At 40.7% G+C, this 26011-nt stretch overlaps 1 protein-coding gene and 1 long non-coding RNA gene across 3 annotated transcripts in view; one reads left to right on the top strand and one right to left on the bottom strand.

Moving 5' to 3' along the window:
- Nucleotides 1-26011, bottom strand: part of BBS9 (Bardet-Biedl syndrome 9) — a 254546-nt gene that overhangs the window by 169156 nt on the left and 59379 nt on the right. For both annotated transcript variants that reach the window (XM_069958443.1, XM_069958444.1), the window contains 3 exons: nt 19761-19845; nt 7381-7564; nt 3561-3690 (listed from right to left, as the gene is read on the bottom strand). In XM_069958443.1, the coding sequence (XP_069814544.1) occupies nt 3561-3690; nt 7381-7564; nt 19761-19845 (399 nt within the window). The remainder of the gene's footprint in view (nt 1-3560; nt 3691-7380; nt 7565-19760; nt 19846-26011) is intronic.
- Nucleotides 12504-19472, top strand: LOC138783590 (uncharacterized). The gene is made up of 3 exons (XR_011361717.1): nt 12504-12611; nt 15577-15746; nt 19407-19472. It is a non-coding gene; the product is annotated as an uncharacterized lncRNA (long non-coding RNA).

Consider the following 26011-nt stretch of genomic DNA (forward strand, 5'->3'; position numbering starts at 1 on the left):
CCCTGGCCATGTTCTCTGGAAAACTAAAGAATCAACAGTAAAAAAGTGTTACTCGTGTACTAAAACAGAAGATTTTCACTACACATGTAAATTTACCAGTAGTTACATGGCCTGAAAAGGATACAGTCTATCTATGTTCGGATCACACCATTAAATTTACACCCTTTTGTGTTGGTTCCACTATCTGGGGCAAAAGAACCAGATAAGATAAGATAATCAAGTTTATCACATTGAGGCCATGTTCAGATGCTGTATGGACATCGGTCGTTGTTTGGCCGAATTTATTTGTTGCTATTGCAAGTTCCAGTTTTCTGACATTTTATTCAAAAAATATATTTTCTGGTATTTCCAAAAACTGTTAACATGTTATAGGGACATGTAAAAAATTTGACTGGTCAGAATCATGTTGCTTAGATCTCACCAATCACTAGAACTAGCTGGGAGAAGCTTTCTATAGCACATGGGCTCCATAGACTTCTAGAGAGGCCACCCCCTGCAGTTAGGGGAGAGATGTTCTATCATTTAGGATCATGATAATTATGAGAAATACATTTCCAACAAAAAAAAACAAGAAACTAAGGATTGAATAAAGATAACATTTTTATAGTACATACTCAAACCTAAGGTTGGGTCTAGTATCAAGTCCTATGGTAATTCCTGGTGAGTCTCTAGTTACTACAATCCTGCTAGATTTTTCAAACACTTCACTGGTTTGGAGAATCCTGCTCTGTAATGATGTGTGATATAAACTAAACAGTATAGTTAAGACTGATCCATACAACTTGGACACACAAGTATCCATAATACAGCCAAGTGAAGCTGTTTTGGAAGCCAGTAGTTTCTTCAACCTGGGGAGCTTAAATCTAATACCCAGACAATGATTGCTAGAGCAGAGTATACTTCCAATGTGCAAAGGTCCTGTAGAGGGTTAACAGAATAAGAGGTGTAAAATGTACCCATCAGCTACGCCCATTAAAGACAGTAACCGTCAGGGTAAACTGGTGTTCAGCTAATTTATGAATCTCAAACAACTTATTCGTTCTTTGAAATAAATGCTTTGCCTAACATATTCATTCTCCAAAATATTGGAGTGAAATGCTTTCATTCGAACTGTATTGTAATTCTACATGAAATTAGCATACATTTAACTTTGAAGGGTGGAGATTCTAAAAAGTTGTGTAAATCCCAGTGCAACAGATTAGTAGAACGAATAGATTATTATGTAGTTCAATGATATCTATAAGAGTCAAGATACTAAAACAACTGGTTTAATGAAAGTTGACTATACAAAATGCTTTAATAATAAAAAAAAAAAATTTAAAATAAAACCAATAAGGCACAATAGGTATGAGTAATGGAACCTGTAAAATTGCAATACTGATGGCATTGGCTGAGGTTACAGCTAAAGGTGTTCATCTTGGATGTACTTCTTGACTTTTTGTACACAAAACCAAGGAACACATAGTACAGTTTCCTTACAACTCCTGTCACCTATAGCAGTTTTACCACTTTTGCTATTTAGTCTGTATGCTCCGCAGAAGAAACTTTCCTGGACGTATGGCCCAAGTGCACCTAGCTACAGTATGTTGGTTGCAGCCCGCTTCTTCAAGCAAACTTGCCCCCTAATATACAATGTGAAAGAGTGTGGTTATAAAAAAGGATAGCTTAACAACTGACATAATCAACAATTCAGAGTGAATTCTGAGAGCTTTTGGTAGTTCCATAAATTCTGTATACAGTGTTGTATTTTTCTATCCCATATACATATTTCATGGAAAAAAAATATAATACTAAAAAAAAATTAACATGGCTGATCCCAAGTTTTTTCTAATCACTATAAAGAGATGATAAAAAAAACATAAACAAAAATACAGCAAACACAAAAATTACAGCTGCTGGGGAGTAAAATAATAAAATACATAGGCACTTCTTGATGGCCGCCAAATTTGGTAATCTCTATGCACTTGTGAGCTCAGACTTAACCCTCTAAGAGTGGGTAACTGAGTTGCATAACATTATGTGGCCATATGAACTGACTTGGAAAGGGGAATGAATGAACAGATGCCTTTCTCAAAATCTGGAGCCCTTGGCTAACCCCTTTAACCATAACAGGGGTGTTTTGGCCCTTCATGACCAGAGCAAAATGTCACCCTTTGGAATGCTGCAGCCTAAAGGTTTTTTATTTGTCTGTTAATCTCCAATTTTCACACATAGGTTTTGGGAGCATTTTTTATGCCCCAAAAAACACAGTTTTTGGCTTTCTGTGTGAAAGTCTCTTAGAGACTTTGGACGTTTTTTCAGGTTGTCGTTTTTCCCCAAACATGGACTTCAATGCTGAAGTCTGTGTTCAGGTCAAAATGCTGACCCGAATGCACCTGCTGCAGAAAGGAAGGGGTTAAGTGGTGTTAACCCCCTGGGGACCAGAAACAAGTTATGGCGTTTTTTAGTGGAGCTGAAGACTTCCATTGAAGTCTTAGAGAGAAAAACACCATTAAAAAAACGCTATGTGTGCAAGGCAGATAATAAACTTCCACTGACTCCTAGCTAACTTTTGGCCATAGGTTTTTTTTGCAAAAAAAAAAAAAAATGAAAAATGCCATGGTGTTTTAACTGGCATTTTTACTTAAAATATGCAGTGTAAAGGCAGCCTGATAGTTTAACACTATTCATATTTTATTAAAAAATAAGTTCTGTAATTCTCCCGTACTGATGCCAAATATATGTACAATGCTTGACATATGACGTCACTATAGCGCTAAAAACAAGGGTCCTATTATAGCTTTAGGCTTTTAAGCTGAAAATACATCCGTAATCAAACAACATCATCATCATTTACAGTCGTAACTATATGGTCATATTTCCCACCCTTAGCTTGATGTGTAGCCTCTGTACATGGGTTATAAGCTAACTAAAATGAAACTAAAATTTGCGAACACAAATGATTTTATTTTTGGCCTAATGTACATTCATTATGTTAGGAACATGTTAATGCTGGTGCAACTTATGTCCATGCTGAATGCGGATATCGTGCAGGATTTGTCAAATGTGTCATTGTCTTTGCTAATGTAAGCATGTCATATAATATTACACGTGCTGAAAAGTGCAAAAAAAATCTGACCTCACTGCATTACTGGATTCTTGCCAAAAAAAAAACACAATAAAATTTGTATGCTTTAGGCTTATGCTGTCAGGTATGCAAATACACTACTTGGCAATGGTTGATGTTCCAATCATGCCGTGTTGTCTGACACCTTAAAAAAAAAACCTACATCTTGCAGCATGAATCTGAATACAAATTACGCTATAAACACATATGAGATAGATCCAAGAATACACAAAAAAGCACAAAAAAAAGGAAAGGAAAAAAACACAGAAGGAAAAAATAAGTGTCAGTAACAATATTCACACAACTGCAGTAAAATCTTTAAAGGAGAAAGTAAATGTGCAGCAAACAAAGCAAAGCAAACAACTGCCTTGCCCAACATTCATGGCTGTTTGAAGAGGTTATACTTTGTCATGTATAAGCAAAACCAAATAAGTGGGTATTTCAAGATACTTACTGGAAATTGGCAACTTTCACTGCAACGGGAATGTGCGGAAGCTGAGCCGCCCACCTCAGTGTCACATCCTGGTACACAAGTAACATGTTATTATGGTTTCCGACCAAACTGTTTATTGTCCCTTCACTCACTGTGGAATAACAAAAAAAAGTGTTAAGTGAATGTTTTTTTTCTGAGAACATTTAGATCTATGGATTTATTTTGTATTATAGAAATTTGTTATTTATTACCTGTAACATACTGTACTGTATTGTACTTCATATTGGCCAAAAAGAGTATATCACTGGCAGCAAATGCATTGTATAGTACAGAGGCTGAAACTCCTCGAGTGTAAAGTATGAGTGTCTGTGTGGAGTAACAGTATGCTGCTAAATGTTGTGGTTACTCCGCACTGTACTGAAATCGCTGCAATTAGACTGTTGACTAACTGACCATGGCATTTACAGGAGAAGGTAAGTAACTACACCTATACATACACAGACATGCAAAATAGTATATATCATGAATTTATGTGTTCTATACCTATTCATCCCTTTTTCTTTTATTTCTGCCACTTTTACCACCATTTTCCTAAATTTCAATTTTACATAATGTGTATGATCAGCATAAAGATGTAACAGAGTTTTAAAGATCTGGTGGCTAAGAGTTAAAGTAATATTGTCACCCCTCTTTCTCTATGTGCTGTTCCACAAGCTTAGTTCCTGCACATTCAATATATACCTGTAAAGACTGGGTTAATACTGCATTTTTGCAGTCCATTTAATGTATCTGTTTTTAAATGGTTACATTTAACATACACAAAAACGTGGTCAACCCCATTTTTGTGTAGGCTACAAAAAAAAAAAAAAAAGAAAATGGAAAAGCAGACTTTTTTCTTTTTCCAATAAAACATATACCTTAAACAAACTGCAAAAACGCAGTGTGAACCCAGCATTACCCTTGTGGTGTGTTCTTTCTGCATTAAAATCGCTTTATTTTATCAGTGGGCAATAGCACCTAGGTGGGGCTTCACAACAGGTGGGCCCTCTACCCACCCGGGAGATGGAGCCCAAGTGCCATGACGTCTCGCCTGGATGACAATGTCTATATAGAGGAGATGGCCCAACTGCCGTGAAGCCCCACCTAGGTGCCACTGTTTACTGATAAAGGGCCGGTTCACACTGAGCAAACACGGCGCAATTCCGCGGCGGAGCTTCCCGCCGTGCTAAGTGTCCTGCTGTTAAGTGAATGGAGAGGGCGCATGCTCGTCCGCTGCCGCCGCTCTCCGCTCAAAGAATGAACATGTTCATTCTTTGAGCGGAGAGGAGAGGGAGCGGACAAGCGCACGCTCTCCCATTCGCTCAAAGCAGGACACTGAGCACGGCGGGATTCCGTGGCGGAGAGCTCCGCCGCGGAATTGCGCCCTGTTTGCTCAGTGTGAACCGGCCCAAAATGAAGTAATTTTACAGCAGAAAGAAGACACAGGCAAATGATATGCAGGTATATTAAATGTGCAGCATCTAAGCTTGTGGATGGTGCGGAGAACCACACATAGAGTAAGGGAATGACAATATCACTTTAAAACAAGCATACAATAAAAGAAACTTTACCTCATTGCTCAATTGGGCTTGCACTAATGATGTCAAATTTATCATTCACTGCAGTGAGATGCTGGCATGTATGACTAGGACGCTGATGCACAGGGCTTACATGCCCTACAATAACCCGAACTTGAGAAAAACACTCATATACCTTGTTGATGAAGGTTGGGATGGCCAAAACATGTTATGGTATCATACTGAATTCTCACTTGGAGTGGATTGTTTGAGTTGCTCTATACTCTACTTTCTCAATGTCACATGGAAACATAACAAGCCCCATGTAGATAAAGAACTGGAAAAGCATATTTAGGTGGCTATTGATCTCTGGAACAATTAGCATTCAACATTTTGTGGAGAGCACAGTCAAATCCGTTCACACAATGCTACAGCCAATCATTGCGCTCAGCGGTCAGGTGGGCTACGGGTGAGCCGCGACTAGTGATGTACTAGCGAGTACTAAAATGCTTGGGCGCTCGGTACTCGAGACGAATATTTCCCGATCTTCGGGTGCTCGTTTTGAGTAACGAACCCCATTGAAGTCAATGGGAAACTCGAGCATTTTTGCATTTTGGGGACCCAAGCTTGGCCCAGGGAAGGTTGTGTGAAAACCTGTCAACCTCAGAAAATGATGGAAACACCACGGAAATGGACAGAAACAGCAGGGGCAGCATGTATGGATGTCTCTGAGGCTGCCTAATCGCACCAGTATGCCAAATTCTGAGGACTTCTTTGGGGTCTGTATTCATCACCTGCTGTCCCCTTTCTGCCAGCAGTCGATCACCACAGTGTGCAGCTGAGATTGTGGTAGCTGCACTGCAAGTTCCAGCCAGTAGCCTGGAGTACTCCAAACAAAACAAAAATGTTATGCCCTTACAAGGGCTGTTGTGTTCTTTCTCTAGTATACTGCCTACAGGAACGCTAATTCCCTTCCTAACACTTTTTCTGGCAGCAGTCGATCACCACAGTGTGCAGCTAAGAACGTGGTAGCTGCACTGCAAGTCCCAGCCAGCAGTCTGGAGTACTCAAAGAAAAAAAAAATTTTAAGTCTTACAAGAGCTCTTGAATTCTTTGTCTAGTATCCCTGCCTACAGGAACGCTAATTCCCTCCCTAACGCTCTCCCTAACAATCAGCAGCTCTGTCCCTATTCTCTTCCAGCATGCATGTGAGGCGAGCACCGCTGGCCCAGATTCTTATATGCCTGGGGCATCTGATCTGTCCAACCAATCGCTGCTATCGACATGTATGGGTCCCACGTCATCGCACGATGTACCAAAGAGTCTCCTGCATGTTTAATGGCTGAAAAATTGCGCCCAATCTTGCAGGAAAAGGATGATGCCATTTTATAGAGTATCGCGAGATGCTTATCCGAGCATCAAACACCTTCGAGTTCCCTAATACTTGAACGAGTACCAAGCTCGGACGAGCATGCTCGCTCATTATTAGCCACAACTGATGAGGCAGTGACTAGCTGCAGCATCATGGGAATGCTGGTGTGCTTTAAGAGGGGATTCACATAGAGCATTTTTTGGACTTTTTTGAGCCAAAGCCACAAGTGCATGCAACAGGAGGGAGGATGATAAGTCAATTTTTTTTTATATCCTTTAACCTTTGAATGCACCTCTGGCTTTTACAGAACCAAAAACTGCCACAAAACAATGTGTGTGACCTTCCCAGACAGATTAAAAAAAATTGAATTCTATTGACTTCTTATAATGTTTTTGGAGTCTGAACAGAATCAGTAAGCCACTAAAGGTTAAGGAGAACATTGAAACTATTGAAAAATGTTGCCCTTGGTTGAATACTAACAGGGGGTTAAATGACTGGGCCAAATGCATTTCACTCATAAATCAAACACATTAAAGACTGGGAGCCAGTAAGGATGCTGGAGTCACATCAGCATTATCTTGAATATATTGTGCAGAACTGTGGGTAAACAGTCTGGCTATAATAGCATCAGCCCCTCGAGCCTGCAGCCTTATTCTCTGGATAATGGTATAGGCCAAAAATAATCAGACACGTAAGCACAATCTGGCTCAGTACAGGTAAATGGATGACAGCTTCAAACACAATGTATCGATGAAGCCTTCTGCTATTAGTTACCTTACTCAATTGCCAAAAAAGGTGTCTGTAAATTATCAGGAGGAACAGCATATGCAGACAGCATATTAAAGCGTATATAAATTTGTACACCAGGTCCTGTGGTGCTCCAAACATTGCATTTCATTATTCTCCAACTAACCTGAACAATATGGAAGGAAGCAGCTTGGACTGTACTCAAGCTTTTTCATGAAGCGGATCTGTCCGTTCTCTTTGAGGCAGAAGAAGTTTCTCTCGCCAAGTACAAATATTGAGAAAATCGTGTGATTAAAAGAAACTATGCTGATATCCAAGGCCTGCTCACCTATGTTCAGGATCCAGTCCGCCTGTGAAAAAAATGAGCAGTGCATAGCATTAAGCACTTTAGCAGCTGCGTATCACCTAATTAACGCTTGATGTTCTCCAGACGCACATTTGTCGATCCTGAAGACCGCGCTGTTAGCTTAACTTCATGCAAACGATATTTGTTATCCTTGGGCCTTCTCATTTCCATTCCATCCATTTTCATCATTAGAAGTAAAGCACACACCTTTTCAGACACACACACATGCACACATTTTCAGAATAAACATATTTAGCTTTTAGAAAGCTGTCTCCATCTTTTGCTCTTAAGAGTCTGGCAGGGTAGATAGGAGGCAGCGATAGGATTTACATGGATACAGAGGCATCACAATCGCACAGTTCACAGTACACAGTTATTCTTCAAGGCAGGATCTTCTAGTGAATTAACAAAGCCCATTAATTCACAAGATAAAAGTATAAACCCAAACCTAACAGGAAATGCTCATTCACATTTATATTGCCCTATACAATTTCTACTAAGCCTTAATTGTAGAGAAATAAAGGAACTGAACTATGGGAGTACATAGTAACCACAGCCCCCGATAGCAAAATTTACAACTGGGCTATTAACAAGAAACAAAAAACAGAAACGGGGATTGGTGACTGGGTTTACACATAAAATCTTTTTATTTTTAGACAAAATCAAGAGATAGGGGAAAACTATTATGCAAAGATAGCATCTTATTCTGAGTTCTTGACCCACTTTTGATTTTGGCTCAAAACAGAGGGCAAAATACTAGCCAAATGCTATGTGTAACCCATTTGAATGAATAAAAACATATAACTTATTATGTCGCTGTACTACATCCACTAAACGTATGTCCATTCAGTTAATAAAGACTAGATTCAAATGTAGCAGTAGTGGGCTGCACAAGCAATTACTGCATAGCACAACCGTAAGCATTTTACCACAGTATAACACTACTTGTTTTGTTTTTTTACAAGTAAAGTATGTTAAATTTTGTATGTAAAATTTCTTCCACCTATAAAAAAAACAATTTGCAGACAAAAAAATAAATTAAATTGAAATCCACTGTAAAATGTGTGCAGTGTGTGCCACATGTAATTTGCTATGGGGCAGGTTACCAACGAGCTAAATGTCACACCGCAAATTAGAAGCAAAATAAGTAAAATCACAATATATACATTTTAAGAAGACATTACTTCACCTTCAACCTGAAGTCTATTACAAATATTAGCAATTTAATTCAACCTCTACCTTTGCTTTTCCTTAAATTGATCTTGCCTAAATCCAGTCACCAGCTATTATTTAGTGATTTCACATTAAAAGCATGTGAAAGCATAAACCATGTCAGCACTGAAAATGGGAGCCTGCGCGATAGGGAAATATCGATTCAATGTATCCACTCTTCTTTTTTCTTAAGACAAGCACACCTTTCCTGAACGTTAATCATGGAGGTCTAATAGGGAAATGGGATTAATGGTCCAGTTCTTAGCCATACACCTTCAATAACTGATGGTCGTACAATCTTTTTGCTGTCAGTCATCTCCTGGATGGCTACGGCTGGGTTCACACTACGTTTTTGCAATCTGTCTGGCAAAATGTAGAGAGAATTGCGTGACTAAATACACCTCTCAGTGTAAATGAAGCCTTCCATAAGTGTAACGCAAAGGTCCTAATCTGCTAGCTTTTGTTTTTGTATTGCTAAAATGTGAGCAATGCATTTACAGAATATAAACTGTTGGTGACACCTACAGGGCCAGAGCAAATCTGAACACAATAATAAAACCCATTACACAAGGATGTAGATGGTTGGAAGTTTTTCTAATGTATAAATCTAAAAGAGGCCTCTGAAGGATCCTGTGTGACCGTACTCAGGCTGCAGGTTACTTAAAGTGAATCTTTCAGCTGCAATCCACATTTCATACTTCAGGCACTGTTAGATAGCTGTTAGGTCAAGGAGACACATATCTTTCATATATCCTTTTTACTTCCAGAACATAGAAAAATGCTTTTATTTTTCCTCTGCAGTGTCGGAAAATGCTTTCCCAAGCTTCAAAATTGCTGCCTTCTCACTCCCCCTCCCAGAGAATCTTTGCACATTCTGAAGGCACAGACAGATATAAAAAAAAAAAGGTATCATCTGTCTCCTTGACCTAATAGCTATCTAAGGCTATGTTTACACAATGTCAAAAATATTGAAAAGGCGACCGATTTTCATATTATAAAAAAACCTCAGTTTTTGCCGCGATTTAACTGACAGCAATGGCAATGCATTAAAGTCAATGGGAAGACGGACGTCCAATGCACACAGTGTATTGAGTAACGGACGTTTTTGCCTCGAACGTCAAAATAATGAACATGATCATTATTTTCGGATGTCTTTTGCAAACAGCGGACGTTTTTTATTAGTAGTTCACACACAGTTTTTCTTTTGTCACTGTTCTTTCTCCGTATTTACTATTAAATTCAATGGACTTTTCAATTAAGCCGCATCCAAAGGTCAATTAGTAATCCCAAACTAAGATAATGTACTAACAGCCAGGGAGGCCAGACAGCTAAATGACGTCTGTTATTTTAGACTCAAAATGACGGAAGTAACTTAAACGGAGCTGAAAAACCGTTGTGTGAACATAGCCTAACAGCGTCAACAGTTTGGAATGTATAATTGGAGCTGAAGATTCACTTTGAACGAGTTTTAGTAAGTTCCATCCTATGGCTATGTTCACACTAGGTTAAAAAAAAAAGTGTCCACTTTTTGGTTAAAAAAGTCAGTTATTGCATCATTTTAATTGACTTCAATGGATTGCATTAAAGTCTATGGAATAACAGGTGTAATTTGCACACAGTGTATTAAATGACAGGCGTCAAATAATGTTCATTATTGCGGACATCTTTTGCAAACACAGAAGTGATTTTTAAGTTGTTCACACATTTTTCTTTGTAGAACAGGGATTTTTGATACTATGTTATTGCCATTAAAATTAAGCATGTAACATATATATATTATTTGTAACTATTCAGTGAACTTTCACATGTACCGCATTCGCAGAGGATTTCCCGCTGCGAGTTTTGCAGTAACATCCTCTGTGATACAATTACAGTCTATGGTCCTGCATTCTCTCAGCTGATTTTTAGTCTGCTGCCAGAATGTAGTGAAAGCCATAAATAACTAATTAGCTGCTACGCTGGTAAAAATAATAGACAGTAAAGTCTTACCTGCCCCTGTTCCCTCATCAGGTTCCTGCTTCAGTCTCCTGGTCCTGGCTCACTGACTGCCTGCTCAACCAATCAGTGCACTGTCCCACTGCAGCTAATGATTGGCTGAGATGGCTGTCACAGAGCCAGGACAAGAAAACTGAAGCAGGAACGCAGGCAGGTAAGTATCTGATGTTTATTATTTTTACCAGCCCGGCAGCTAATTTGTTAAATATGGCTTTTAAATACATTCTCAAAGGGGATTTTCATTCCGCTGTGAGAATTGGGGACATACTTTAATTGTACCGAGTATTGCAGATTTCATTGCAAAACTCGCAGCGGATCTCAATGTGGTATGTGTAAATGCACCTTTAAAGGATAAAATAAGGAAATGCAATAAGCTTACAGAGCAAGCCCCATTCCTCTTTTACACTCCTTACATGCCAAAGGTATAATTCACCATAGAATCTAATGAGTTAAAGAGATAGTAACAACTGTAGTATTACAGCTGACAGCCAGTTCTGATGGATTGCCATCCAATAGACTTAGGGTCCTATTAGACAAAGCAATTTTTGTTTACTTTATTTAACAATAAACAATTGCAAACAAGTGTTTTTTGTTTTGTTTTTTTGTGAACAACCTGAAATCATTCCTCATAATACGTGGAACGATGGTCATTAGTTACAATCGTTATTATGATCATTATTACAATCGTCCGCACACTCTAGTATATGGGTACACGAACCCTGCTGTAATAATGGTCATAATAATGAACTACTTGTGTACATACACCAAAAGATTTGTGAACGACTACTAACGTTTTTATGGTCAGCTCAAAAGATGCGATCGGCGACGCATGAACGTTTGATTACATGATTGCCTGCATACACATGGAAAGATTATTGTTTAAATTCAAACAATATAATAATTTTTCGCATGATAATCTTTCAGTGTAATAGAGCCCTTACTGCTATGTCCTATTGTGGTAACATGGCAATTACAACACAATGGTGCTTGTGGGAAAGGGTTAATGAAAGTTTCTCCTAAGATCTAAAGAAACAGAAGAAATATAGATTTGGGCACAAGTACAATAATCATTTTGATGTTGGATAATAAAAGAGTTTAACAAGGGGTGGAAGCTGAACTGGAGATAACACAGAGAGTGAACTCATCAGCAGACATGTTAAATGACTAGAAAGGTGGTGAATGATATGGTAGAACGATACCACCCATTCAAACACCAGGAGCAGATGAAAGCTCTACCCAGCCACACATCATTAAAAATGTGTTATTTTTCCTTAACCGTGCAATTTATGAAAGATGAGACAGTGAGACTTAGCAGATGCAGAACCAACAAAACTGTCATGAAAACCGAGAGGTTAAGAACCAGTGAGAAAGGGGAGCAAACACAGTTACAAATCCTAAGGTGCAAGTTCACCACAGGTGAATGCTAAAGATATAAGGGACCTTATATGTGTAAAGCTAACTGGCACTAGCATATCCCTACAGTAAAAGGCTGGGTTCACACTACGTATATTTCAGTCAGTATTGTGGTCCTCATATTGCAACCAAAACCAGGGGTGGATTAAAAACACAGAAAGGCTCTGTTCACACAATGGTGAAATTGAGTGGATGGCCGCCATATAATGGCAAATATTTGCTGCTATTTTAAAACAACGGCTGTTGTATTGAAATAATGGCAGTTATTTACCGTTATATGGCGGCCATCCACTCAATTTCAACATTGTGTGAACAGATCCTTTCTGTGTTTTCAATCCACTCCTGGTTTTGGTTGCTATATGAGGACCACAATACTGACTGAAATATACGTAGTGTGAACCCAGCCAAAGACAGCAAAGGACAACCCTTGTGTAAGTACAATGTATAAGGGTCAGGGAGCCTTGGTCTCTCTAACAAATCACAAATAGCGGTGAGCTATAACTCTATTAAGGGTACGTTCACGCAGCTGATTTCCTTTAAATAACTGAACACAGCATCAAATCTGCACCATCAAATCTGCTGCGGATCTGCTGCAGATCTGCTGCGGATCCTGTAGATGTAAACGCACCCTTAAAGGGTATCCTCACTTTAGCAACTTGCAGATTGGTGGGGGTTCCAACTGCTAGGATCTCCACTGATCCCAAGAATGGCAGTAAACTGTGCTCCCCAAAGTAACTAAGGAGGATAAGCAAGTGCAGCCACAGCTCATTTCAAGTGAGGCCTTATTCACATGTTCAGTGACTTTCAAGGTCTGTGGACTGATTACACCATATCCGTGTTTTTCACAGATTGCACGGATGTCAGAGCTGTGCAATCCATGAAAAACACGGATCTCACAGACTTCTATGGGGGAATGTCCTATTTTTTCATGGAACGGATTGCGGATCCGTAAAAAAAAAAACAAAAAACGTGTGAATAGCTCAATAGAAAGCAATGGGCTATAATATTGTCTGTGATCACGGACAACTTTACAGAACATGTGAATAAGGCCTGAGAATAGGGTCCTCGTGTATTTTAGTCAAAAGCTGACTTGTATGGCGGAGATTTCTAGGCATGCTCTGTCACCTGTAAATGGGTATTATGCAAGGAGGGGTTCAGTGACCATCACCTAATGTAAATTATACATTATCTATAGGTAGGTCTTACCTTTCATTGTAATTCCGCCTGAAATTATAGTGAGAAGACTGCCTAAAAGTTTTCTCTATAGAATAGGAAGTACCAGACTCATTAGACTGAGTAGGAAGAATGAAAACTGCAAGATTACAGATTATTTCATAATATAGATGGTAAAGAAAAGAAAAAACATTACCAGAAATGTGGCAAAAATAAGTGAAACATAACTTAACTCTTTTCCATTTCATTACATACATGTACATTCTGGCAGTGATGGCATATACACTCGAGGAAGTACATGTATGTCCTGGCTGTCGGATGAGCTCAAAAGCAGAGCCCACCTGATCAATTACAGGGGACAGCTTTCAAACAGCAGTCATGCTCCTGCCGCAAGTGCAGAGACCAGACTGGTGATGCAGTCAGCATTTGCGTGGTTAACGGGGAGGGGATCATGGCAGCTGAAGGTCAGACCATCACCTCCAGGCCTGCCATGTACGCTAGCCAGTGAACGATTGCAGTTTAAGTGCCTTTAAGGTGTAAAGACAAAAGTACAGGAATGTAGGGGAAAAAAACATACATAATTGCTATCACCGCATATATAACAACCTGTACTGTTACTATTATTAATCCTGAACAGTAAAAATCCTTAAAAAAAAAAAGAAAGTGCCACAGCATCAATTTTGGTTACCTTACCTCTGAAAAAGTGAAAAAAAATTATCAAAAGTTTGTATGTAATGCAAATCATAGTACCAATAAAAACTATAGCTCGTCCCACGGAAAAGAAGCCTTCTGACAACTTTGGTGGCCAAAAAAAAACTTTGGCTTCAAAAAGTTAAGGCTTTTTAAAACTAATTTTATTTGATGCATTTGTGTGCGTTCGTTTTGATCCGTGGATTCCATGGACTTTCACTATAAAAAAAAAAGGATCAAACAGATGCTTTTTTTTTTTTTTTTCAATGTACACAAAATATGTAGTCGACCTCATTTTTTGTGTCCGTTAAAAAAGGATCTATTTTTTTTTTTTAATGAAAGTCAGCGGAAAAACTGATCAAAATGAATGCACAAAAATGCATCAGTTTTTTTTTTCATCCATTTTTTGCAAAGAAACGTATTGCAAAAACTTAGTGTGAACCCAGCCTAATTGCAGGGCACCACTCGCTGTGCAAGTGGGTCACATCCCTGACAGGTACTACATATTCTAGTAAGAATATACAGTACACAGGGGGAAGGGAGCTGCTCTGTATCAATAGTGCTGTGCCGCAGCGTTTAAACAGAGCAGGGGTACAGGAACTGTAGGGCTTAAACAGCTCTCCAGTTCCGTCACAAATGCTGGTAGCATTTGTGCAACTCAATAACCTTATTGCTAAAACTCAATGAAAGTTGGTAGGTGAAGGAAAAAGTATAAATTTTTTAGTAATACCACTTTTTTAAGCAATATAACAAAAAAAACTCTACTCTCCAGACTACCCCTTTAATATCAATTAAGAGATATGTGGGTTGACATAACCAGGGGACCAATTATCAGTCCAAAGGTAACACAAATGAAAGAAATATATTTTATTCAGCATAGCATCCTCTATAAAAATCACTAAAATCTACATGAACACAGCAACATTTCCTTTATAGAAAAATATAAAGTATATTGTTATTGCAGTAACTTTGGTAATACAGCTTAAACCGTTTTGCAATGTTCACATACGACCAGAAATCCTAGAGAAAGTCGAGAAATTAGACTTTGATGACAAGTAGAAAACTTTTATCTCATCGCTGCACTTACTGCGCACACACATAAAATGATCACCTAACTCCAAGCCGAGGACATAAAAAGCTGAGACCATATGATGATTAGGTGAAAATCCCGCACAGCGCCAGCAGTATGAACATAAAAGGGTCTCCTGTGTGATGGAGCAGGAGACAGTCAAACATACTCACTTAAATATGATGAGCAAGGGAATATTATATCAAAAAACAGAACAAAACCAAGATTGTTCCTTTTATGACCGAAGGGAGTTTTATAAACATGCGATAAAACTTAGAATAAAATATTCTCTGCCATATGTGTCGAGACAATTTCTGGTACAGCCAGTCTGTAAAACAGCTGCAGCTGGTGAGTAGCCCATTGGGAATCTATTAACTATATATCTAACTAATGTAAAGCTAACAATCATCCCAAGTTTTTACCCTAAAATACTGAAACAGCAAATTACAATTTATCATCACCAGGTACTACACTCCGCTGTCCTCTACTTGTTCTCAGCTGTACACCATGAAGAGTCAAACTTCCTGATACATTCACCACAAGGTGAGGCTAATACCCTAGGGGTTTGCTGCTGATCTATCACCTACTCCCAAGAGACAGCAGCCCTGCCCAGGAATAGCACCAGTCTTGGCAGGTACTGAAATCCTGCGTTTACACGGAGCGATAATTTGCCCGGTCGTATGATTAACGATTTCGAATTAACGATCAGCGTTCAGATGAAACAATATATCGTACAGAAAAATCGTTCTGCGATCGTTTTGCGAACGCTTAAAGTGACACTCTCACCCCCTTTTGTGCATTCTGACATCTCTACACAGGGGTAATGGGTAAATTTAGCAGTTTTCACACCTTATTTTATATCATACGTCATGGTGCTTGTTTAAGTAAAAAGTAATCTTTTATGAACTGCAGATTGTGTTAAGTGGGCGGGGCCTCGCAGCAGTAGTGCCACATAGCCCCACCCACAATGCCACCGTTGGTCCCACCCCCTTGGCGGCCATTGGTGGGCCGACCTAGAAGGGGTGGGGCCTAGACCTTTAGGCAAGCTTGTTCCAATGGTTGGTGAGGGGGCAGGACCAACAGTGGCGTTGTGGGCGGGGCTAAGTGGCGCTAATGCCGCGAGGCCCCGCCCACTTAACATAATCTGCAGTTGATAAAAGATGACCTTTTACTTGAACAAGCACCATAACGTATGATATAATATAAGGTACGAAAAACGCTAAATTTACCCATTACACCTGTTTAGAGATGTCAGAATGCCCAAAGGGGGTGACATAGTCACTTTAAGCCTATCTCGCACCTAGGTTAATTCGGTGAACGACTGTTTACACAGAACGATCTGCAAATTTTTTGCTAACAACGATTTAAGAACATGTTGTAAGATCAAAATGAACGATTTCTCACTCATCATTTGATCGTTCGCTGCGTTTACACGTACGATTATCGTTCAAATTTGATTGTTATAGTGCGAATTCGAACAATAATCGTTCCGTGTAAACGCAGCATAATTCATCCCTATTTAAAGAAAATACCATACAATGCCCGACAAAGTCCATGGAAAATAGTGTTGAGGATTTAGGTCTTGTGAGGAAGTGGTGATAGAGTAATAGTTGGTTCTGTTATTAGAAAACAAGAACACTTTTATCATCACCTTAGGCTCTTTTTATACTTTATTAGTAATGCCAGTTTACAATATGCGACGGGAAAACTACAGGCAAATATACTCAAAGAAGAGCATTACTGGATGGAGGTTTATAAAAAAAATGCTATTCTGTTAAGGTCTCTACTCAGGAGGTGTAGTGTATACTGGGGTTTATTGAATGGAATAGTGCTGTCTGCTGCACACAGAGTAGTATAGTAAGCGTACGACTACTTACTATAGAGGTGTTTTACAGTGGATCCTATGATGGGGGAATAACTATGTCCACACACAATAAGCAAGTGAATAAAGTATAATGATAGATACAGAATACAAGATGCAAATACAAATCTATGTCACATACAGCACAATATATTTAGCTATGCCAGGTAAAAGCCCCACCTGTTCTTCTGGGGACCAGGAGGGAAGACTTTACACACACTTCTTCTGTTGTTCCACCAAAATGAACCCCCACCCCCACTTGCACGCATCAGTTTTCATAGTACCCTGAGTGTCATGCACCTATGCACTAAGGTTGGCCAAAACTCAAGCAAGGTCCCCAGTCTCCTTACTTTGGGCAAGCGTAAAATACTCTCACAAACACAGTCATAAAACATCTAGTTGACAGGTAGCCCAAGCATGAGCTAAGATGTGAAGTCTAAATAAACATTAAGCCGTAGAACAATAATGAATTGAATGAATTGATACTTAATCTAGGAAGACTGTCTTAAAGCGACTCAGTACCCACAATCTGACTCCCCCAAACCGCTTGTACCTTCGGATAGCTGCTTTTAATCCAAGATCTGTCCTGGGGTCCGATTGGCAGGTGATGCAGTTATTGTCCTAAAAAACAACTTTTAAACTTGCAGCCCCGTGCCCAATGGGCATGGCCTAGATTGTGCATGCATTAGGCTGGCACAACCTCTCTGTCCCTCCTCCCTGCCCTCCTCATCATTAGGAATGTTCCAGGCAGATTGTCTCCTATTGCCCACCTGTATCACCGGCACATGGGCTGGATCGTTAGGGCACCTGTGCAATGTTCAGCATGGAGAAAATGTTCCAGTGGCATTCCTAATGATGAAGAGGGTGGGGAGAAGGGACGGAGGGGCGGTGCAAAGTTAGAGCACAGATATTCTAAGCCACGCCTGTTGGGCACAGGGCTGCCAGTTTAAAAGTTGTTTTTTAGGACAATAACTGCATCACCTGCCGAACGGACCCCAGAACAGATCTTGGATTAAAATAGCTATCTGAAGGTACAAGCTGTTTGGGGGGGGGGGCCTTTAAGACTATTTTTAAACCTAGGAGAATATTCTCAAAAGTCAGGGGTCATCTTATATGCTGGGTGCTCAATAAATTCAGAACCGGACTGGAGAATCTGCAGTCGCTGCATATGATTGGGGGAGCTAAAAACGGCCACATACCCGCCATATGCAGCAACTGTGTGAAGGGCAGAGCAAGCTGCAGGCGTCTGGGGTGGCGCTGTGCCCAGAAAAACACACCTCTTTCACCTGTCTGGCCCCACCTTGTATTCTAACGGTATTACTGTACCTCCTTCTCTGCCTCTCAGATCTCGCTGCTGTCTGATGTGTTTTTATTAATTTTTATTTGGTGTGCGTTGGAAGAGGGGTAGCCTTATATAGCAAGTATATCCCAAACTCTATATTTTAACTGGAAAAGTTGGGGGTTGTCTTATAAACCCAGTCATCTTATACGCCAGAAAATACGGTAGTTGATTGATAAAACCACTATATCTATCTACCTATCTATATTTTACAACAAGTGCCAAGACTCCAGTCTAAATGGCAGGGGCCCTTGCTCTGCTCAGTTTTCTGCTCAAGAACAGAAGGCTTCACAAAAGGCATAAGAGTGTGCCTGCTGCCCAGCCAGCCAAGAATTACATGACAAAGAGTTAAATGGTAATAGACACTCTTCTGAGGCCAGACACTAAGCAGCGATATACTTACTTATCTGAGCACTCTGCGCTTCAACCAGTGTGGAAGGAGTTAAGTGGTGATGCACAGAATCATCACTTAACTCCTTGGGGACAGATAGTAAACAGATCTTTACAGATCGCTACTTACTGTAGAGGAGCACAATTCCTGTAAGAAGATCCATGTGATGATCACTAGAGGGTGCAAGGTAACTGAAGATACAGGACACAGCCAAGATTTGGGAGACGTGAGTTTTAAGTCCCCACAGAAGAGCAGAACACCTGCCATGCTGAGAGGTATTCTGCTCTCTACAGTAAACAATGTGTATGCATAGCTGTTTATTGTCTGACCCTATATTCAAGCTCTTGCACACTCCAGTCACCTACATCTCAAAAACATCACCGGAATCCACCCATTTGTTACCCTTGTCACAGCTCTTAGACTCTTACTGTCGCCCTGATACATTCTCGTCTTGACTATTGTAACTCCCTAGTAATTGGTCTTCCTTTCTCTAAACTCTCCCCTCTCCAGTCTAACTCAGCAGTCAGACAGTCCTCAGCAGTCAGACTAATCTTCCTCTCCAGCCATTGCACTGTTGTTTCCCCCTGTCCCAGTCGCTGCTACTTTGTGGGGACTGTAAGCAGAGATTTATATAGATAGCTGCTTAATGATTAGACCCAAAAGACTAACAGTAATATCACTTAACTTTTTCCTGGTTGACTAGGCTGGAGAACTACTCTTGAGAGGGAAACCCTGCTCTGCAGCACTCTTTCCTGTATGACCTGAGGAGGTAAGTAGTAGTGCTATGCATCAACACTTTAACCCTTACATTGTGGGCAAGGTGCTTTGCACCCGACCCATGGAGTGTAAAAGATGCAGTCACACAATTTGCATAACTTCCATTATAATGATTTAAATTGCTTTCTTATTGCTATTCTTCCATTAAGGCCAGATCTGTGGAGAACATAAACAATCCAATGAAAATACATTTAAGTTTACGAGAATAACATATAAATGTTCAAGGGATAAGAATAATTTTTCAAGGCACTCTAAATGCATAATATTAGTAAAAACTTACCAAAAGTTTCTTGCCCGAGCTAATTTTTTGTTGCTCTATCTCCTTTTTAGTATCTGCGTCTGTTGCAACAGCAAGCACCTGATATCTGTACAAAGAGAACAACCCATGACACCAAAGCTGCAACACGTTAAAACCAGTTTCCAAGTTAAAGCGACTCTGTACCCACAATCTGAACCCCCCCCCCCCCCCAAAACCACTTCTACCTTTGGATAGCTGCTTTTAATCCAAGATCTGTCCTGCGGTCCGTTCGGCAGGTGAGCATTAGGAATGCTCCAAGCAGATTGCCTCCTATTCCCCACCTGTGGCAGCCCGGCACATGGGCTGGATTGTTAAAGCGTAACTGTCATGTTTTTTTTTTATTGCAGAAATCAGTAGTATAAGCGATTTTAAGAAACTCTGTAGGTTAACTCTATAGGTTTCATCAGCCAAAAAAGCCTCCTTCTGTACTCAAGCAATCTCCCAGCCTCCCCCCCTGACTTCTTATCTGTGCATTATCAGGCAAACACGTCTTCATTACAGAGAAGCCAGTGAAGACGGGTTCTGCCCTCTCCATTGTAAGCCTATAAGGGGGAGGGGCTGAGGGAGATGAGGGAGCAGGAAGAGGTGACATGAAGGTCAGCTGTTTGTACACTGTCTGGGCACCTAAAACGCTGGATTCAGGGGTCAGAAAGGTCAGTGCTTATCTAGAAACTTACTGAGAGAAGATTGCAGGGTGTTGTGCTGTGCAAGACTGCTCCGTGCTCAGTCACTCCTAACAGCCCCTCCCCCCTCCATAGCCACATAATGGACACAGAAATCCTGCTGCTTCTGCAGTGAGGGGGGAGGCTGGGAGATTGCTTTTTCAGTCCAGAAGGAAACTCTTTTAGTACATAAAACCTATTACAGAGTTTCTTAAAATCGCTTGAACTGTTGATATTTAATGTTTTCAGAAAAATGACCCTGAAATGACAGTTACGCTTTAAGGACCTGTGCAATGTTCAGCATGAAGGAAATGTTTCAGTGTCATTCCTAATGATGAAGAGGGTGGAGAGGAGGGACAGAGAGGTTGTGCAAAGTTAGGGCACAGATACTCCCGTTTGGCACGGGGCTTCAAGTTTAAAAGTAAACTGCATCTCTGCCGAACGGACCCCAGGACAGATGTTGGATTAGGTAGGTTGAAGGTACAAGTGGTTTGGCGGGGTCAGATTGTGGGTACAGAGTCGCTTAAAAGGGGTTATCCAGAGAGCAGAAAAGGTCCTAACTAGAGATGAGCGAACCGGGTTCGAGTCGATCCGAACCCGAACGTTCGGTATTTGATTAGCTGGGGCTGCTGAACTTGGATAAAGTCCTAAGGTTGTCTGGAAAACATGGATACAGCCAATGACTATATCCATGTTTTCCACATAGCCTTAGGGCTTTATCCAACTTCAGCAGCCACCGCTAATCAAATGCTGAAAGTTCAGGTTCGGATGGACTCGAGCATGCTCCAGGTTCGCTCATCTCTAGTCCTAACCTTTTCTGCCCTCTGGCGCTCCACCTACTCCCAGATTGTCTGGCTAGTGTATAACATGCTCAGATAGGAAAACCCCTATAGGGTCCATACACTCATACTGCAGCAGCAGATTCTGTATATGTGAATGGACCCTTAAAAAGGATATAGACACAAAACTGAGAAATGGATAAATATTGGTTAATAAGTTTAAGGCAAATGCAAGGTATGATGATTATGATTGTTTCACTCTACACTTCATTGGTGGCAAAAATGATGACAGGAAATGCAGCCATATTGATCAAAACATTTAAATTAGCTTCTTGGAAACGGTTGAAAAATTAAAAATATTGACAAAAGACCAGCTTCTCAATCAGTTGCTGTGAAGACAAATAAGGGGACTGCTTTCTTTAGTGCAAAAACAGTACCACAAACAGATAGAAAAATGCAAATAACTCTGTACCTAAATAAAACATACCATGCCTATAAATCTAACTTCTGATTTACCAAAATATAAAGACTAAAAACACTGATATAATTATAGTCTGGATTATGGCATACAGGTTAGTCTATCACATGTGGAATAATACAGGAAAGCTTTGATACTGCCACAATTAAAATGTAGGAATATATCGACTAGTGTATTTTCTAATATGTAAGCCATGCTATTCTTTACTAGATGAAAAATAATATAGTGCAACAAAAAAAAAAACGATAAATATGTTGCTTACTATATGATCACTGCTTACAGCTGCTATCATTTTACGTTGCCATTGTACACTGTACTGCTGATCTGCTGATATTATCTTAAAGGAGAAGTCCGGCCAAAATTAATTTTTGATATGTTGTTACTTATGAAAAGTTATACAAATTTCTAATGTACATTAATTATGGGAAATGCTCATATAGGGCTATTTCCCTTAATTTAGTAAATCAGGAAGTGTTAGAATTCTCTCAGATCCAGTGACGTCACGATGAAAGGTGTAATTCCTATGGAGTGTCCAGCAGGGGGCGCTCTCTATATTGAAGTCTATGGGACTTTATTGTTTCTATGGATTTCTATGTAATGTAATGTAGTGTAGTGAATAGTGCTTTATTGAATGAATACATCTATGGAATACTTTGGGGAGCAAGTGTCCTTGCTCCCCAAAGTATTGTATAAATGTATTCATTCAATACATTAGGATATCACAGTAAGCCCGCCAATCCGCCGCATTCCCGCTGCATTCCGATCCGCCGCATATACACTGAACTACAGCTCCCATCATCTACTTATAGTATGAACAGGTAATGGGAGCTGTAGCTGGGTAATGGATATCACTTGCCTGCGATACCACTGTTTATGCCGCCGGGCGCAGGGGGAGCCGCTCAGTACATAGGAGCGGTCCCCCCCCTCCTCCTCCTCCTTCCGGGAACCTTCCCCCTATAGCACTGCTGACTCCCCGCCTGGCCGCCGCTCTCATCTACCAGCTCCCGATGCATCAGTGCGGACACCAGGAAGCATCTGGAGCCGGTATATGAGAGCGGAGAGCGGCGGCCAGGCGGGGAGTCAGCAGTGGTATAGGGGGAAGGTTCCCGGAAGAAGGAGGAGGAGGGGGGAGCGCTCCTGTGTACTGAGCGGCTCCCCCCTGCGCCCAGCGGCATAAGCAGTGGCATCGCAGGCAAGTCAGCCATAACCCAGCTACAGCTCCCATCACCTGTTCTTACTATAAGCAGATGATGGGAGCTGTAGTTCAGTGTATATGCGGCGGATCGGCGGGTGGCGGGAATGCGGCGGATCGGTGGTCGGCGGGAATGCGGCGGATCGGCGGGCTTACTGTGATATCCTAATGTATTGAATGAATACATTTATGCAATACTTTGGGGGGCAGGGACACTTGCTCCCCAAAGTATTCCATAGATGTATTCATTCAATAAAGCACTGTACACTACATTACATTACATAGAAATCCATAGAAACAATAAAGTCCCATAGACTTCAATATAGAGAGCGCCCCCTGCTGGACACTCCATAGGAATTACACCTTTTGTCGTGACATCACTGGATCTGAGAGAATTCTAACACTTCCTGATCTACTAAATTAAGGGAAATAGCCCTATATGTGCATTTCCCATAATTAATGTACATTAGAACTTTGTATAACTTTTCATAAGTAACAACATATCAAAAATTAATTTTGGCCGGACTTCTCCTTTAAGGCTATGTTAACACAAGATATGAACAATGGCCGTTGTTGTACTGAAGGTTGCATTGAACTCTATGCTGAATGGCTGGAAATAATTGAGAAGTCACGGGGGCGGACCACCAGTGGCATTGTGGACAGGGCTAAGTGGTGCTGTGCCTGTGAAGCCCTACCCAAATAGCACAATCCACAGATGATAAAAGATCACTTTTTACCGGAACAAGCACTATGACGTATGATATAAAATAAGGTATAAAAACTGATAAATTTACCCTTGACACCTAAGTAATGAAGTCATAATGCAAAAAGGGGGTGACAGTGTCACTTTAAAGCAAATGTACCATCTGGCACATCAAACTTTATTTCCTCATATTACCTAGTCAGCAGCAGGTATCCCGGTGGTGCAGTCCTTTTCCCAAAACGCTGCCCAGTTGGTGAGATTGGCACTGCCCCGCCTTTATGCACTGGAGGTGGGCCCTGCAATCCCAGTGTTACAATATCCCCTCCTCTATGTGACATGCCTCCATTAGAATCAACAGGGCCTCTCCAAGGGGAGGTGGTATCTTCACACTGGCGGGCACTGGCTTGCCTCCAGTGCATAGAGTCGGGCTAGTGCACAAGATGAAAAGAGCACTGGGCACGGGTACCCCGCCACTGGAATCCCTACGCCGTCGTCAACTGGGTAATGTAATTGATATACCTGATGGGACATTTTCGCTTAAAGCCAGTCATTTCATTTTGACTCTGACCATAATTCAAAGTCCAAAGAGTTTTATTTACCTTTACCCAAAGGCTTTATCCATTTTTACAGTTTAGTTTAACATTACTTTGGATGTCTATAGAAGGATTTATTTATACGCAAAAGTGTTAATAAATAAAATAAATACCTATCCAAATGTATAGCTCAGGTTCAGCAACATGCAGAATGTTTTCAATAATATAGGTATAGTTACAAGTCAAAAAGTGATGGAACATTGCTAGAATATGATCATGAGGGTCCAGCCTCTGGGAGCCCACTGTTCCTCAGAAGGAAGGCGACAGAGTGTCGGTGAAGATTTGTTTCCCCTTCATTGTTTTTCCTTGCACAGTAGCTGTGCATGAAATCTCAACTAGCCACATTTACTTGAATAAAAAATTTTTTGCAGCACTCTATCCACTTCATTCTCAAAAAAAGAGAGGGACGCAAAGGTTGGACACTGATCAGGATGTTAATGCATAATGCTTACAGATATGCTACAACTTCATGTGATGGAAATGCCCATTTAAAGCAATACCCCCTTTTTGCATTCTGACTTCTCTACACAGGTGTAATGGTTAAATTTAGCAGTTTTTGTATCATCGTCATGGTGCTTGATCAAGTATAAAGTGATCTTTTATCATCTGCGCATTGCTAAGTGGGCGAGGCTTCATGGAAACTGTCATTTAGCCCCGCCCACAGTGCCACCGTTGCCCATAGACCCATCGGCCCTGCCCCCTCGTCGACCATTGAAAAAGGCTGGCCTAAAGGTCTAGGCCCCACCCCCTGTAGGTCGGACATACTAATGGGCAGAGAGGGGCGGGTCCTATGTGGCGATGACATCACAGAGGGGGGCCAACTGTGGCGCTGTGGGCGGGGCTAAGTGGTGCTGTTGCCATGAAGCCCTGCCCATTAGCACAATCTGCAGTTGATAAAAGATCACTTTTTACTTGAACAAGCACCATGACGTATGATATAAAATAAGGTATGAAAACTGCTAAATTTACCCATTACACCTGTGTAGAGAAGTCAGAATGCAAAAAGGGGGTGACAGTGTCACCTTAAAGGGGAACTCCGGGTGAGAAAAACTTGTTTTCTATTAAAAGTACATTAAAAGTTATATAGATGTATCTATACAATGTATCACCGTATCTGTGCGGTTCTGCCACAATGGTAGCTGATAAAAATGCAGGTAAAAAAAAAGGCTCCTCACAATGGCCAATTCACATTGTCTCCTGCTCCCACTGCTCTCTCCCCTTAGGAGACAAATCTTACATGCCTCTGTCTCACATTGTGTGTGGTGTGTGTGTGTGATATCACAGGAGGCTTACAGCATGGCAACAGCATCTCACATAGGCGGTAGTATGGAAAAAGGAAAACTTTATTCCATCATGGCACACATAGCGACGTTTCAACCTTAATGGTTTTTTTCAAGCATTTTTTATTACAGGAGGCTTGGCTGGATAACCCAATCCACTGAGTGATTCACCATCTCTGACCGGAGCAGAAGCAGGTGCAGCACTAATTTTACTGATTGTGTGGGTGGGGGACTGTGATGATCAGCTAAGGGAAAGCACTGCATTCTGGGAAATGCTAAGGAAGGACAGAAACACAATACAGAGCAAAAAAAAACCCAAACAAATGAATTTTTGGTAGTTTCAAAACTGGGATAGATAGGTAAGTAATGCTATATGCTTCTGCATAAGTTAGATTTTTTTTTAACCTCTACCTGGAGTTCCCCTTTAAAGCTATATTTACATTAGCACACAATGTATTTTACTTTTTCTTCTCTTAAGGCCCTATTACACCAAACGATTACTGGGCGTAATCGTTTGGTGTTGAAAGACCAAAATCAGCCAACATG

Source organism: Dendropsophus ebraccatus, chromosome 2 (assembly GCF_027789765.1).
Source record: "Dendropsophus ebraccatus isolate aDenEbr1 chromosome 2, aDenEbr1.pat, whole genome shotgun sequence".
In the NCBI taxonomy this organism is placed as follows: domain Eukaryota; kingdom Metazoa; phylum Chordata; class Amphibia; order Anura; family Hylidae; genus Dendropsophus; species Dendropsophus ebraccatus.